This window comes from Crocodylus siamensis, chromosome 1 (genome assembly GCF_052110815.1).
Source record: "Crocodylus siamensis isolate JL-2025a chromosome 1, ASM5211081v1, whole genome shotgun sequence".
NCBI lineage: Eukaryota > Metazoa > Chordata > Crocodylia > Crocodylidae > Crocodylus > Crocodylus siamensis.
Window position 1 is genome coordinate 275141845 of NC_143395.1, and position 15548 is coordinate 275157392.

The 15548-nt window shown below is 43.7% G+C and overlaps 1 protein-coding gene across 1 annotated transcript in view; it reads right to left on the reverse strand.

Annotated features, from left to right (window-relative positions):
* Positions 1-15304, reverse strand: part of NHS (NHS actin remodeling regulator) — a 359633-nt gene extending 344329 nt beyond the window's left edge. Inside the window, exon 1 of the mRNA XM_090062941.1 lies at positions 14770-15304. Coding sequence (XP_089919067.1) covers positions 14770-15085 — 316 coding nt within the window. The 5' untranslated portion in view covers positions 15086-15304. The remainder of the gene's footprint in view (positions 1-14769) is intronic.
* Positions 15305-15548: the final 244 nt, after the last annotated feature.

Consider the following 15548-nt stretch of genomic DNA (forward strand, 5'->3'; position numbering starts at 1 on the left):
CACCTTCTCCCCTACCCACACCCCCTTTCCAGACACAATCCTTTCAAATACTGAAGAGCTCTGAAGCAAGATATCATGAACTATTGATAAGGGATGTACATTGGAACCAGCCACCTCAAAAGGTAAATTCGCTGTGTGAATCTGTCCAATACTTTCTTGAACTTTGCTATTGATCAGCCTCCACAACATCTTGTAGCAACGAGTTAGGACATTAATTACATGTAGGACCTATTCAAATTATGCTGCCTTGGATTTCATGGAAACTGTGAAATCCAACACTGCCCATGAAATCAGGCAATACCTGTGAAATCAGCAGGGGGGTGGGGGAGGAGGGAGAAAAAAACTTGCTGGAAACAAAAATATTGGCTCCCCAGTAGGAGCCAACAGTCCTCATGGATGCTGTGTCTCAGCCACATAGCCTACAGAGGAAGAAGGGGGAGGGGCGGGGGCCTGCGGGCACAAAGGAAGCTCAAGATGCCTGCTGCCTTCACTCCTCACCACTGACTGGCTGAGAGGGCATCCTGTCATGCAGCGGTAGTAAGGGGTAGGGCCCTTGGCCAATCAGCAGTAAGGAGCACACCACCAGGCCACTTTGGCCAGAGGCATGGGGGCAGAGGGGCCTGCCATGATAAACCCATGAAAATGGCAGCCAGTCCCACGATCTGCCCATGAAATCAGGCGCCTGCCTCCTCGATTTGGGTAGACTAATTTTACACTGTAAAGTCCCAATACAATCTTCATCCTCAAGTCAAAAAGGGGGGGGGAGGGGAAGTAAAATAGCTTTATGCATTTCAAAAGGACAGAATGTGTTTTCACCTTGCTGTACAAGGTAAATATTCTTGCATGCAGACAAAAATATTCTTTCGATTTTTTGAGTTAAAAATCTCAGAGCCACCAAATACGGTCTGAAGCAGATAGCCTTTGACATAGCAGGAATGCACTGTGATAAACTGAAATTCTGGCAAAACCTTGACTCTGCTCTGGCAGCTCTGCCATTCCATATTAAAATATTTGGTTTTGCAATCTAGCTTTAGCCCTAGGATTCTGACCATCTGACTAGTGCCACCAAAATCAAGAACCTATAAAAGAACATACTTCAGGCTTTTAATAATAAAGAATATCTTTAGACATATATTTAAATATAGTCAAGCCTTTGACTGTTAAAAAGAGACACATTATAGGACATTCATTCATCTTGCTTTGCAATTATAAAAAATATTGTGCCTTTGGTGAATCTGAAAACGATGCCATTTTTTGTATCAGTTGATATAAATCCTTTTTTTGTGCGTGTTTGGTGTATCTACAAAGTTTTGCTGGTTAGGAGTCTCAAAAGGCTTCATTAACCTGCATAACAGTGCTGGCAAACCCACCACCTGGATGTCTCTCTGCCAGCAGACGTTGAATGTCATTCTGTGAAGCTGCATAGTGAAGTTGGCAGGAAAACTCTTCTGCTATTGTACACTGTGGCCAGGTACAGACATTACACTTTTATGGATAAGAGTGATTGGAAACCAGTCTACACGCATAACAGAAGTTCAGCACACAGACTGGTTTAAAATGGCAGACCTGGTCTAAGATTTGTGCCTCCTCACCCCCACCACCAAAGAGCAAATGTGTGTTCTGTTTGCTACCAGTCTAAACTATGCCACTTACGGAAAACCGTGCAACTTAGATGGATTCTACCTCAGGCTTTCTGAATGTCTGTACCTTGCCTGTGTGTCCACTAAAGTGTTCAGCTGCCCTAGCTGTGGTAACCTGGCTATGATGACATATACTTTATAATGTAGACCAGCCTTCTCTGAAGATATCATTTCACAAAGTATCCAGTACTGACATTTCCCTGGGTAACATGGTAACTATTCAAAGAGCACCTTGCTCCTTAATATATTTTTCAGCTGGTTGTTGCAATGCAGTCTGGGGAAAATGCTCAGAGAAGGGCCTAAATTAACACATCAAATCTATAAGCAAAACCAAGCAACCTTGGCCCAAATCCCCAAGCAATAAGCAGAACTAGTTTTTGGCTTGGATCATCCATTACATTTAGTAGGAAACATTCCTTAACATTAATAACTGAAGCATATCTAGGCCAGTCTTGACTGCAGTATATAAATGAGCGAGGAGGAAGTTCAAGGTTTTTGCTTAAGTACAGATAACCTCTTTTCCCTTTACTTTCCACAGTATCCTTCTTCAGCCCACTTTCCCTCACACTTCCATTACCCACATGTGTGGCTTTGAGGTCAGAAAATTTATTTCACAGCTACCTTCCATGCTAATCCTCAGATCAGCCAGCAAGAGCTGCCCTGAAATAACCACCTTCATCCTTTGCAACACATGTGTGTTGCCACCATAGGTTGACTGCAAATCAGAATCTGCTCGTGCAACTAATGGAACATCAGTCTAGAGAATCACACTTTAAAGCTTTGTAGTTAGAAATTCATGATTTGCTTCGGTATAAAAAACTGGCTTCAGTTTAAGAAAACAAACAAGCAAAGAAATGTTGTAGAGCACATGAGACTGAAATTGGCATGGCAGGGTACCAAACTATGACAGACTTTTTGATGAAAATTATGAAGTCAGATATTACAGATTACCCTACATTTTATCTTGGCAGTACGGGTTGTATTGTACATTGCCCTTGTTTGGTTAAGTTGCTGCTGATGCAGTTATAAGAAACCTTCTCCATTTTCAGTATTCCTCACCTAACTCAGTATGATCATCATTTTGAATCCATTTGCCTTTGCATCATGTCATCCTACAGCAAGGATAAATTTGACTGATGAAGTGTATTTGTTTAAGGTCCCTTTCAGATGAGTTATTTATATTCTAAATCTTCTATTCTTATTCACATCACACTGCATTTGGGGAAAACTTTGAGCGTGTATACTAATTATGCTCATGCATCTCTCAATCTTACTGGGATGAATTTCCCAATTCCCTATGGAGCTTTAATGATTTACACCCACTGGCTGTGTCTACATGTGTGCTTAACTGAAGATTAGACTAGTTAGCTGCAGAGTAAAGTGTCACCATATACACATGCAAAGCTGTTAGGCTGCAGTAAATGAATCGAACTAATTAATGCTGCCATAAGATGAAATGTGATTAAATGCTCATGTAGATGCTGACTGTGGGCATAAATAGTGCCCAGACAGCCCAGCAAGCAGGAAGCCAGACTTCTGCCTGCCACCTAGCCACACAGCTCTGCACTTTCAGTACCTTCATGCCCCATCCAGTCCCGACGCTGCCACCTGGAGCCCAGGGCTAGCCCTGGTGCTCAAATTGCTGCTGTCCCAAGTGCTCCAGAGTTTATTGCTTCCCATTAATTTGACATGTACATGCACCCACTGAGAATTTGTTCCATTACTTATAGGTGAGCAATATCCTGGAGGAGTTTCAAGTTAGCCTTTGTTCACTGTTAGGATGGTTAGACTCAGTATACAGATAACCTCATTTTTAGTGCCTACATGGGTGCACCAAGCAGGGTCAGGTGAACACAGTAGTAATATAAATTAGGAAATATTGCTGAAACAAAAACAATTGATTCTTAATTCAGATTGCTAAACTATTTTCCTCCTTCCCACCTTGCTCCCTCCCACACACACACCACCCCCTGAACACACATACTCTTTGGTCCTACTTTTTCTGACCTCAAAAGTAATCCTCCCTGAACATTTTTAAAGTGACAAGAGAGAACAAATATAAGAAGCCAAAGCAATGGAGATATCACTGTAATAATTATACTGTACCCTAAATGCAACTGTAAAATGAAATAACACAAATTAACATGCTGAGCCCAATGAATCCATTTACAACATTCATTAAAAGCCAGTTTTGTTTACATTTTTTAAAAATTAAAAATGTATGTTTTCAGCAATTAATTAACTGAACAAGACAGCAGCACATTAAAGAAAATCAATGGAGAATACACTAATAAAATTAATACCATTCATGTCCACAATAAAAGGTGTTGCCTTTACCATTAAGATATAGATTAAAGGTACAAGCCACATTTCCTAAGAAATACAGTAAGGAAGTAAAGGAGGTTAAGATGGTACACCACATGCCAGACCTGGCTCCAAATGGAAGAGCATGCAAGGCAAAGAAAAATGACTCAGATTGGAGTTCATTAACAAAACAAAAATCAGTACTGTGGAAGAGGCAAGAGGGAGAGGGCAAAGGGAAATATAAAAATAAGTTTCAACAAAATGCTCTACCCTAGGGTTGAAAATTTAACCTATGCTTGCCAAATCTGTGCAGGGCTCTCTATTCTACTTAATTCTCACAGCAACTCTACAAGTTATTTAGGAGCTGAGTGACCTTGTGGCAGGGGTCTTCAAAATCTTCTATATGCAGAAGAGGAAGTTGCAGTGATGACATCAAAACAGCGATATGGAAAAAGCTACTATAGTGCTGCAGTCATGCCATAGACCAAAACAGTTTCCCAGGAGCAGTATAATTAAGGAAGACCAGGTAAAGTATGTGAATTCTGCTCTCTCAACTACAAGCAAAATCCATGTACTGAGAAGTCAGGATATTTAAATTTTGCACATGCAAATGCAAGATCTCTGCACGCAGATTACCAATTCCCCTTTAGAATCTCAGATGATGCCCTCTTTTTTTTTAGAGCTCTTATGGTCTAACATACATAACCATCTGTTCTGATGCACAGAGCATGTCACCACAAACCACTGGCTACTAGGGGAGAGCTCACATTTGTGCCAAAACCCACCTCTTCCTTCTGTTTGGGACAGATAAACAAGATATGAAAAAAAAGCCATCTATTAACTTTTATTTGGATTCAGTCTCATTTTTACTCTACTCAGGCCAACCAGAGCATCTATGATTCATTCCAAAGCAACTTTCATTATAAATAATATAGCTAGTTACCAGATCTTACCAAATGCTGGGAACAGATAAATATGAATATTACATTACAAAAAAATTGCCACTGAGCTATACTTCCAATACAGCACTTTACTTTTACTGCTGACTAACTCATGTTTAGTAGCAGCAAACTTCAGCCTCACAGTTGCAGGCTATTACAATCTTACATACTGTACATGGCAGCATCAAAGAACACAGAATCGGTTATTTTTTAATAAAAATAACAATAAACTGTCTCTGCATGGGTCTCTGCTCTCCTCGGCATTTAAACTTCTGCAAGTTCTGTGTAGAAAGGAGTTATTTAAAACATCAATGTAATTCACTGTTGGTACAGAAACAGCTTGATTCTGTAGTCACTGGAAATTACACAGCTGAATAGGCTGGGGAAAAAAAAACAAAAACAAAAAAACCAAACAGTCCCTAACTTAAATCTACCACAAAACATGTGTGAACTAAGCAGTAAACTTTATGGGGGGGAGGGGGTGTTGGAGAGAACTGATAAGTTATGAATATTTATAGTACAACACACAAGCCCATGCACATTGTCTTTAATCGCATGCACATGTTAGCAGGACCTCTTCTCCGAACTTTCTCAGGGACTCAGTCTGAGTGATTACAGTTCAAAGTCCAACTGTCTTTCCAGTTGAAAGGAAAACAGAAACTTCAATGGCGTCGTCAGGATTACAGTGATCCTATCAGAAAATGTCACCCTGTGATGGGACATACATTGCAGATACATGCAGTGCTCGCTGAATTTAGTAAAGTTCCAAGTACACAACTCTTAGCATAATTAATTACTTCAGTTTAACAAGTGTCCCATTCACTGTTGCTTTCTTCCAGTTCGCTTAAGAAAAGTGCTAAGAAAAAAAAAGGCCTTGGGTAGGGGGAGGGAGAAGAATCTGAGATGTTTAAAAAGTATTTTCCAACATACATACAACAATATGAAGCTCCTAAATAAAAACAGAGCCAGAACATAACCTGTCATAGGAGTCCGTGTGAAAAATTATACTACTTTTTAAAATAAGGGGTATATTAGAAGCAGCTAGATATAACAAGAACGTAACCCAAGAGTGTTCTTGAGAGATATTTCCACTTCAATGGCAGTACTGGATGCTATCTTTTCTTATAATCCAGCTCTAAATCCTGCCTTTTTGAACTTTTTATAAATTCCACTATCTCTCTTTACAGTGACTTACATATTGGTATATAAATTTGAAATCTAGAAGCAATTAGGAATGAAGCTAAGACTCTCTCTTGATGCTAATACATCAAAGGAAGTAGAAAAACTTCCCCTCCAAACACACTCAATAGCACAGAAAGAGTTCCTCCTTTTCACAGGCTAATAGTTGAAGTAGCTCCAATAGAGATTCTGATGTCAAATTCTGATTACATGGAGATTGCAAATGATTTGAAAACATAGCTTTTGAAAAGTCCAGTTCTCTAAGTGAGAAGACCACACAACTGTGCACTAATGCTGTAAAAATATTCTTGCAAGCTGATCGTATTTCCTCTGCTTCAGACACCAAATCATTGCCATTAAAGATCAATGGGCACCATGAAGTGGTAATCTTCAAATTACAGAAAAGCTAGATAGAGTCTTTGACAGGGATGGCGCCAGAGCCACAGGGAGTGGGGTAAAATATATGCATCCTGAAAAGATGAGCATCAGAACCTCTGAAAGCAACTGGAGTATTTTGGAGATAAGGAATTCTATGACACAGTAAAGAAAAATTAATCCTCATTTTGGGGTCCTTCACCATTTAATAGATGGATTGAAAATCTATTCTGTGTCCACAAAAGTCATCCTGTCTTTTATTCTGAACTAGTTTTCCCCTGCCAAGTCCCCCCTAGAAAGAGGAGCAGATGTATGGTGCAGTAGTCCTTTAACCACAGTCATTGGTTAACCTCACTGCACAGTGATTTAGCTTAGCGGGCAGCAAATGAGCTGGGATGCTAACTGCAACTTTCCCCCACAGACTCCTTCACACCTGCAACCCGTCCTGATGCATCGTACAGTAACATTACACAGCATGCAATAATGGGATAACAGTACAGCCCTAAGGTAAATTGCTCTTATAATACAACTCAGCATATGACAAGCCAACTGACAAACCACTAGCATTTGGCTTTTAATAAGTTCAACTGAATAGCTTCTATTTTGCCTCATTGGCACAGTCCAAAGCTGTTGAACAGCTGAGTACTTTGCCCTGTTCTCACCAGACAACTGTAAGAAAACTCAGGTGAAGAATGTTTTGTGCTACTTTCCTCCTCATGAGTAAATAACTAGAGCTAGACCAGCATGGTTTAGCTGCTAAACCTCAACCTGGATGAGGTCAGAGGTTGGGCCAGGAGGAGCTCTACTATGCACATAGGAATCCCTGAGGACACTCAGCCTGACTTAGGTACTGTGGTCCTGGAGGTACTGGAGAAAAAAGAATGTCAGAGCAGAGCTGGCAATGCCTTTTAAACCGACTTCATTCCTTTGTACTCATTCAACTTTGCTAAGCTGCTCAGAAGGAAAAAGCCAGGAGCACTTTTAGCAGCAGCAACACTTAAGGCTCTTCTCATGCCCTTGCAAATCTATGCAAGAAATGTCAACAGAATCTGATACCGCTTAGCCAGAGCAGGGGTTGAGTGGCACTGTTATATTGGTTATTTGCATTTGCTTCCACTAAGTCCTTCCCTCTCTGTCCATAGACATTTCAGAATTATATATAAAAGTTTCTGCAAACAATCCAGACTCTTTATCTTCCTTGCTTTAAAATGTCAAAGCACCATCTTGTGTGTGTGGAACTAGAGAACTCAGTGGCCGTCCCACCTCCATAAGCATGAAGGCTTCACTTGAGATTACTGACGTCCATTACTTTAACTTCCCAGCTCCTGATTTCACTTATTTCATAAGTGATTCTTATTGGATGGGGAAGAGAAGGTAGAACTGAGAGCAAAATGTAATGTTAATATGCACACACACACGTATATACGGATATACATACTGGATGTTTTCAAGAACCAGTAAATAGGCACTTGGCTGGGATGGTTGAGTCAGGGAGGATCCTGCCTTGAGCAAGAAGGCTGAAGTAGATGACCCCACTGAAGTCCCTTCCAGCCCTACTTACCCGTGATTCCTATATATGTATGTGTACATGCATCCATACACGTGTACACACAGATGAATATTTCTAACTTATCGGGCCAAATTTTCCTTTGGTGTAAGTCACATATACACCTACACATCTTTTCATCTGTGTGATTCCACTGTCCTTATACGAACAATGCTGTTTATGCAAGGATCTTGATCTGTATTTCTAATGAGAGGATAGAAGAGATTCTTCTGCTCACTTTAAAGGAGTGTCAATCTACTATTGCTTCATTGCTGAATACCTATACAGTTAAAGGCACACCCTCCCTCATAAAAGGAGCTCTTCACCTACCAAGAAGATCCAAAAAAGTTAAAAACCAATAACATAATGTTGTATTTCACCAATGCTGCTTAAAGAACAGTTACAGAACCATGAGGTGCCCAAACTCTACAAAGATGAAGCTTAAGGTCATATACTTTTACAGAGGTTTTTCCCAGATTTACATCACATACTAGAAATGAACTGGATGCATTTTGAGATGTAAACCATATTTCCCTGCTATTTGGTTGTTATAGAATTTTGACAGATAAAGCACTTGGGTAAAATCCCAACCTGTCACTATGAGTCTTTCCATTCTGTGGGACCAGGATGTTACTCTTTGGTTTTATTTTAAACAGGGCCAGATTGTGATATTCCAGTCAACCCAGGCAAAAGTGACACTCCCAAATTCCAATGCATAAGGCCACTGCTGAAAGTTTTTTGTGAGATTGCTTGGGTAGAAGCCATTAGAAACCACTACCTAAAATAGATTAAAAATGCCCTTCCATAGGTTTTCCCCCCTCTTGAGTTTAGTAAATGTTTTTATCATTAGGCTGTACACAAAGATAACTACTTTCCTTTTTTAAGGGGCTGTGTTTAGTCTGATGCTATTGTAAGGTAGGGAGACTCTTAGTGAGTGCTTTTCCTTTTACATTTCTTTATTGTTCCAGCAGCAGCAAAAAAACAAACAAGCAAACCAACATTTCAGTTCTCCAAGTCCCTGCCCATGACATCAGCCCTCAGATCCCATAAGAAGCAGAGTAGCAAAGGAATTCTCCCACTTTCCCACACTATAAAAAACTCAACAGGAGTACATAAGGTTGGATTGAAGAGCTACACTTAACAGTGCCAGAGAGACAAACCCCAAGAAACAAAAGAAAAAAAATGACTAGTGATAAAGAGGAATGAATCAATTTTCAGAATGACAGAGAACAAGGTTTTGTCATTCACACTGTGCATACAGATGTGGTATATTTTACTAAAAGCATTCTGTAACATATTCAACGTACATTTTCTTTCCAAGTTTTTCAAGGTGCCCCAGACTTTGTTCCAAATCCAAATGACTGAAGTGCACAAATAAAGTCCTTGACACAGGCTATACCTCACCTATCTTGGATTGCAACAATGTATATTTTTAAAGCAAAAAATGTTTTCTGCATTCACATATGTTTCAGGTCTGTCATAAACCTGGAAAAGCAGTGGAGTGTACAATTAAGGAAAGTCAAGCATCCATTCTTAATTGTGGCTATTGTAGTATTGGAACCAAAGTGATAGTAATCCATTCTGAGAGAGCACCTGAGTATACAGCATATACAAACAACAGTGTAGCTGTCTACCACCAAATGAATTTGATTTTTTGAGAATCTGTGGAACACATAGCTCTGGTGTAACTCATGGTTTCTGAACCATTTTAAAATGTGGTTCGAATCAAAGCACCCAAAGCTATTTTGAAAATCTCCAAATGATTTGATAACCATGTGTGTAGCTATCACTGTAGACATGCTTCAAGACAACTTCATTTTAAGAGTTCTTTGCAAATTTCATTTGGCAGTGAGAGAGACTTCTGCCTAGTAAGATAAGGAGCAGGAAAAAGAAATTATTAGCTTAGCTTAAGATCTAAATATATGTTTCAGAAAAACCCTGTGGGAGAAGGAACGCCTAACATTAAACATTTCTCAGCAGTTAGAAACAAGCATATTGGCATTCTACCAGTACGGAGGAAAAACCACAATGAAATGGACTAAACAGTTAAATTAGCCAGTCTATTTTCAATGACCAACCTCGGAAGAAATGGAACAAGGAGTACATGGCATAAAAATACAAAAAGAATAAAATTTTGAGGAGAAATATTAAGAGTCTAGTGCCATTTGATGTCCCTATACTCTCTGGTGGACACAGCACTGGACTCTGTGTACCAAGAAAGCTGGATATAAAAAGCAGTGCCTTAGATTGGGGTAGTCAACCTATGACACATATGCCACAAGTGACAGAGACAGCCTGTGGGTAGCATGTGGCAGATTTAGGAAGGGACAAGTATCACAACACCAGATAATGCAAGAAGCAGAGCAGCAGTTTGGGCAGGGAACAAAACACAGAACAGCAGATTGGGAAGGGGAAGAGGATCAGACCAGTACTTGGGGAGGGAGCAGGACTAATTTGTTGTACATCTGCAAAAAATGTTGCCCCCTGCCTTTGATCTTAGGAAAGAAACTACTGGAAAGCTTTGGAAAAGATTCATTTTCAATAAAATGTGTATGTTTCTTTCCTTAAAGAACAGAATGTATGTTCTGGGACACCAGGACACAAAGTGAATTCTCCTCATCAGGGTATTAAAATTCTGTGGCTAACTGAGCAATGACAAGTAGGAATGGTTCCCAATGCCAGCTGGGAATTCCTGACACTAACATCTGCAACATTTAAGCTTTCATTTAAAGACAATTACATTTCTAGCCCTATTCCTGAAGTGAATTTTCCAAATATGACAACAGCGAGTGCTGACCCTAAAAACAAACCCTGTGCTTCTATCGCTGCTCAAAGCTCTTTCTGTTTCCAGGATAGCAAAATTAATAAGACATTGGTCAGTTTCACAATTCCCCCCATCCCCCTTCAGAAACCTGTAAGCAACAGTGAAACTGTCAGGAACCATATCACTGCATGGGAAACCAGGAGCTATTTAGGGTGAAGTTAGAACAAAAATGATCGAGTAGAAGGAGGGTTGAGTAGACAGCTCCAGATTTGGGACAGGAAGGATTTCTCTGTCTCTCTCAAGTGTGTAGAGAAGGATACTTTTCTAATCTCTAGCCTAGGGCAGGATTCAAATTCATTACATACTTACGATTCTACTAACCAGAGGCTTACATGAAAGAGGGGAAACAAAGCAGAATCCCAAATGTAGGTGCCACAAAAATTCTTTATAAAGAAGTGGGGCATCCTGGAGAGATGAGGAAGGGGAAAGGGACTCTGCAGAAATGCCCTTTCCTCAACCTTTCAGGTTTGGTTCTTTTGCAGGTGCCTGATAAGAATTCCAATTCTGGTGTCTGACCAGAAGCAAAGGGGCATTTGAGCAGCACAGTAGAAAAGGTCAAGTTAAAACAAAAAGTAACCAGTCTCATGGCCTTGACCAGACGAAGAACAATGAAAGTGAAATAGGGGAGCTGTGGCCTAATGAAAACAGCAGAGCTGGTGAGAAACAAACAAACAAACAAAAAAGCCTACAAAGCACCATTTTTATTTCAGTGAATTTTTTTATTCTAGCCTCCCTTTGATCCCATCTTAAATGGTTTAATTCAATACCACAATCCTAAAGATCTAACATTAAAATATTTTATTAGTGATAATATGATACCAAAATGCTACAAGAGATTAGTTTTAAGAGCTTTATTTTTTCGATCTTTATAGCATTGTTTGGCTTCTTGCCTCCCGATACTGGTAACCCACCTGGGCCAAATAAAAACTTGGAATAACATGCCAGAGATGCACTTGGCCTATTATTCCCTTTTATCTTGCTTGAGATGCCCTTTCATAATGAAACCTTGTAATCTAACTAGCTCATTAGGAGAACAGAAAAAGGTCCTGAAACTTCACAGCTCAATATTTGGAGCACCTCTGCCAGCAGCCTAATAATCGGACAGTGTTATTCTCAAATCATTGTGCTGCAATTAGTGGTGTTATAACACCAAGTTTTTTTTTACAGTAGCGAGATAGACTAATGGCTTCAAACGTCAAATAGTTTCAAAAAAGTATGACCTGTCTGTATCACTTATACTCTTCCAACGCAAAGTTATACAGCATCTAAGTAAATGTGGCTAAATAGGCCACACTAAAATGTTGGTGTTAGTCTACTGATTTCTGTGAAAGGGGGTTAAAACTCACTCTTGATATGGTTAGACTGAAGTTCGTAGACAAATTTGTGTGAACACGGCATGCTTAAAACACATGAGGGTATGGTTTTGCGACCAAAAGTTATAATGCATGCGGTGGTGTCCTTACAGAAAGAGTTGGAGGTACTAACCCTGTGATCTGTGGGACTGGATGTGTGCTTCAGTGTATATAGTACGTTGGTATGCCTGTCATGAGCTTCAAGAGGTGTGGAGGAAAGGTATGTGGAGGGGTGGAATGTGGGTGTGAGTGACTGTGTAGATGGGGACGCAATAAAAAGGAGTGGGGAAGCTGGACCTGATTGTGCACAACCTTTGGAGGAGCCCACAGACAGGGATTCATCCAAAGTGATCTCTACTACTTTGATATCCCGGTGTGGGTTTCTATGCAGAAGAGGGAAGGGGCTAAATAGGGAAACCGAGCAAAGATCTTCAGCAAAAGACTTTCCTCTCCTGAAAATCTGGCAAATGCTGTCCCGGCAATATTAACCCATGTGTAAAAAAAAAAAGTGCCAAGTTCTGCTTTTTCCAGCATTAGGGTAAATCCACAGTGCCACTAATGAAGGCCATGGAGTTACACTACTGTAACACTAGTTTCATACTGTGCTTTGTCAACCAGAGCTACTAGTACAATCCACATAACAAAACAAAGCAAAACAAAACAAACAGCTAGATTCTCCTGTCTCTCCAGAATAACCCTGCTGCCTGCAATGGAGTTACTCCCGATTTGCATTGATATAATAAGGGCACAACACAGTCCAATGAGCTTTCATTGCCTCACCCAACCCCTTTTTCATTATCCAATCCCCTTTTTTCACCACTCGGAGAAAACTGCTCCGACAATATACCTGCCCCAAAACAAGAGAACGCCCTTCTCCAGGCACCAAGAGCCTTGGCTAGTGCACAAACACAGAGCTGTGCCCAAGTCAATGAAGTGTGATAAAGCCATTGTGGAACTGCATCATTTTATACCAGCTGAGGACATGGCTATAGGTACCTGCTGCAAACAAAGGTTCTTGATTCGGTTCATTAGAAAAACTTGTTTGACTATGAAGTGGTTGTTCCTACTTTACTCTGGTTTCAGAGAAGAAAATCTGAGTAGAATGATCAGATTTCACATTTGCTTCCAAAGGTGTAATAATCAAGTGGCCATCAGAGGTCTCATTTCCCCTAAACAGTCAATTTACTCTAGATTTAGCCAGGCTAAGCACAAGCAAAAGCTAACCCAGCGCTTCCTTCTGAACCCAGCTCTTTCATCCAGAGGTGGTAACAGAAAGGACTCCATCTGTGCGACTGTCAGACCAGGCTTCCAGGCAGAAATCTGACCTGCCAAAAATACCAAACAGAGGGGAAACTCATGCACCGCTAAAAGTCATTAAGTCCTCACTTGCATAGGCCACATCCAGCTGATAGGAGCAGCTGTCAGAAGCAGGGGGCCTGTCACAGCTTGTATAGCTTTGGGTGGAGAGGAAACAACATTCAAGCACTGCTTGCTAGGGACCGGAGTCTGAGCTTTCTTTTGCCCTCAACGGAGCTCATGGCTTTCCAGGGCTGCCTCTTTTGTCACCGCAAGTCAGCCACCGAACTTCAGGAGTGCATGATGCCCAGAGGCAGCTTCTATTTGTTATCCCTCCCAGTCCTCATTTTAACCATAAAGCCCAGAAAGATAAAGGTGGGGTCTGAACGGAAGGGAGCAGGTGTGGGGTGTGCAGGCTAGATCTGGGGAAGGATCAGAGATGCTATGGGGTGAGGAATACCGCACCTGCCTAGAAATCCTCCAGCCCCTCTCCCTGCCACAGCCGCTACCGTAACAGAGACAGCCTGCAAACTCCATGCTGGGGAGCTCCTTATGTAAGCCACAAAGCACTGACATCATCTCGCGTGTCACTCCGGCAGGCTCGCCGCACCCCGCACCTGGCCTGTGCTGCCAGCTGTGCCCCTGCCAGCTGTGCCCCAGGGGGAAGGGGCTCCCCAGCCATCCCCCACCAGGGCTGCCACCAGCAAAACTCCAGCAGGCACCAGCCTCGCCTCCAGGTCCTCCGCATGGCCCCTGCCCCAGGGCTGGGAAGTTACCCAAAGAGGGGGTGGCCTCTCCAGCATCGGAGGCTTTTAAGACCCGGGTAGACCAAGCTTTGTCTGGGATGATCTAGCTGGGAGACGTTCCTGCTTGGAGTAGGGGGTTGCACCAGATACCCTCCCACCCTTCATTTTCGAGGATGTTATGCCCATTCATTCACTAACCGATCCATTGATTAATAATTAATCTATCATTAACTAACGGATTAAGGGGCTTGGTGGACCTTCTCCTAGTGGGGCGCCTTTCAGCCCCCTCCAAACTTGCTGTGCAGCTCCGGAGCAGATACAACACTCCCCCCCATCACTAATTGATCCACTGATTAAGGGGCTTGTCGGACCCTCCCCCGCAATGGGACGCCTTTCAGTCCCCTCGAAACTTGCTGCCCAGCCCCGCAGCAGATGCAAGCCGCCCCTCGTCCCCGCCGCGGGCATGAAGCGGAGCCGGCGCCGCCAGGTGCGCGCGGCGGCCGGCGGGGCGCGGAGCCGGGCATCCCCCGAGCCACCCACCCCCGCCCCGCGGGCCGGGCACTCACGCACTGCCTCCTGCTTGGGGTCCAGGCCGTGCAGCGCGCCCTGGGCGGCGGCGAGGCGGCCGTGCAGCGCCCGCACGCGGCGCTGGGTGCCCTGCAGCTCGCCCTCCAGCTCCTGGAAGAGCGCCCCGGCGTGCCGCGCCACGGCCGACAGCTGCCGGAGCACCCGGGACAGAGCCACGTTGCTGACGGCGCCCAGGTCCAGCATGCCGCCGTCGTCCTCCTCCTCCTCCGAGCCGCCCTCCTCCAGCAGCACGGAGGCGGCGGGCTGCCGCCGGCACAGCCACTGGGGCTCCACGATGCGCTTGGCGAAGGGCATGGCGCTCCGTCCCCGCGCCGGCTCGCCCGGCGCCCCTGGCTAGCAGCCGGCGTCGCGGGGCGCCCGCCGCCCCATGCCTCGCTCGCCTCTGCCCCGCGCCCGCTCGCTCGCGGCCAGCCGGGGAGCTGGTCTGCACGCGGTCGGAGCGAAAACCCGGAGCCAGGAGCGCGCTGCCGGCAGCGGGAGCGGGAGCGGGAGCGCAAGGCGGCGGCACCGAGCAGCCCTGGCGTCGCTCCGCCACAGGGAGGCGCCGCGGAGCCGGGCCGCCCCCAGCCTCACAGGAGCGGGGCGGGAAGGGGCGCGCGGAGCCCGCCGGCTCCTTCCTTTCCCGTGGGAGCCTCCCTTCGCCCTGGCCCTGGCCCTGCGGCACCGCGCACCTCCCCTTGGGCCAGCCCCCACGGCACAGCCCTCAGACCCCGGCTGCAGGCCCCCGGCTTGGAGCAGGGGGGTCTCAGCCCGCAAG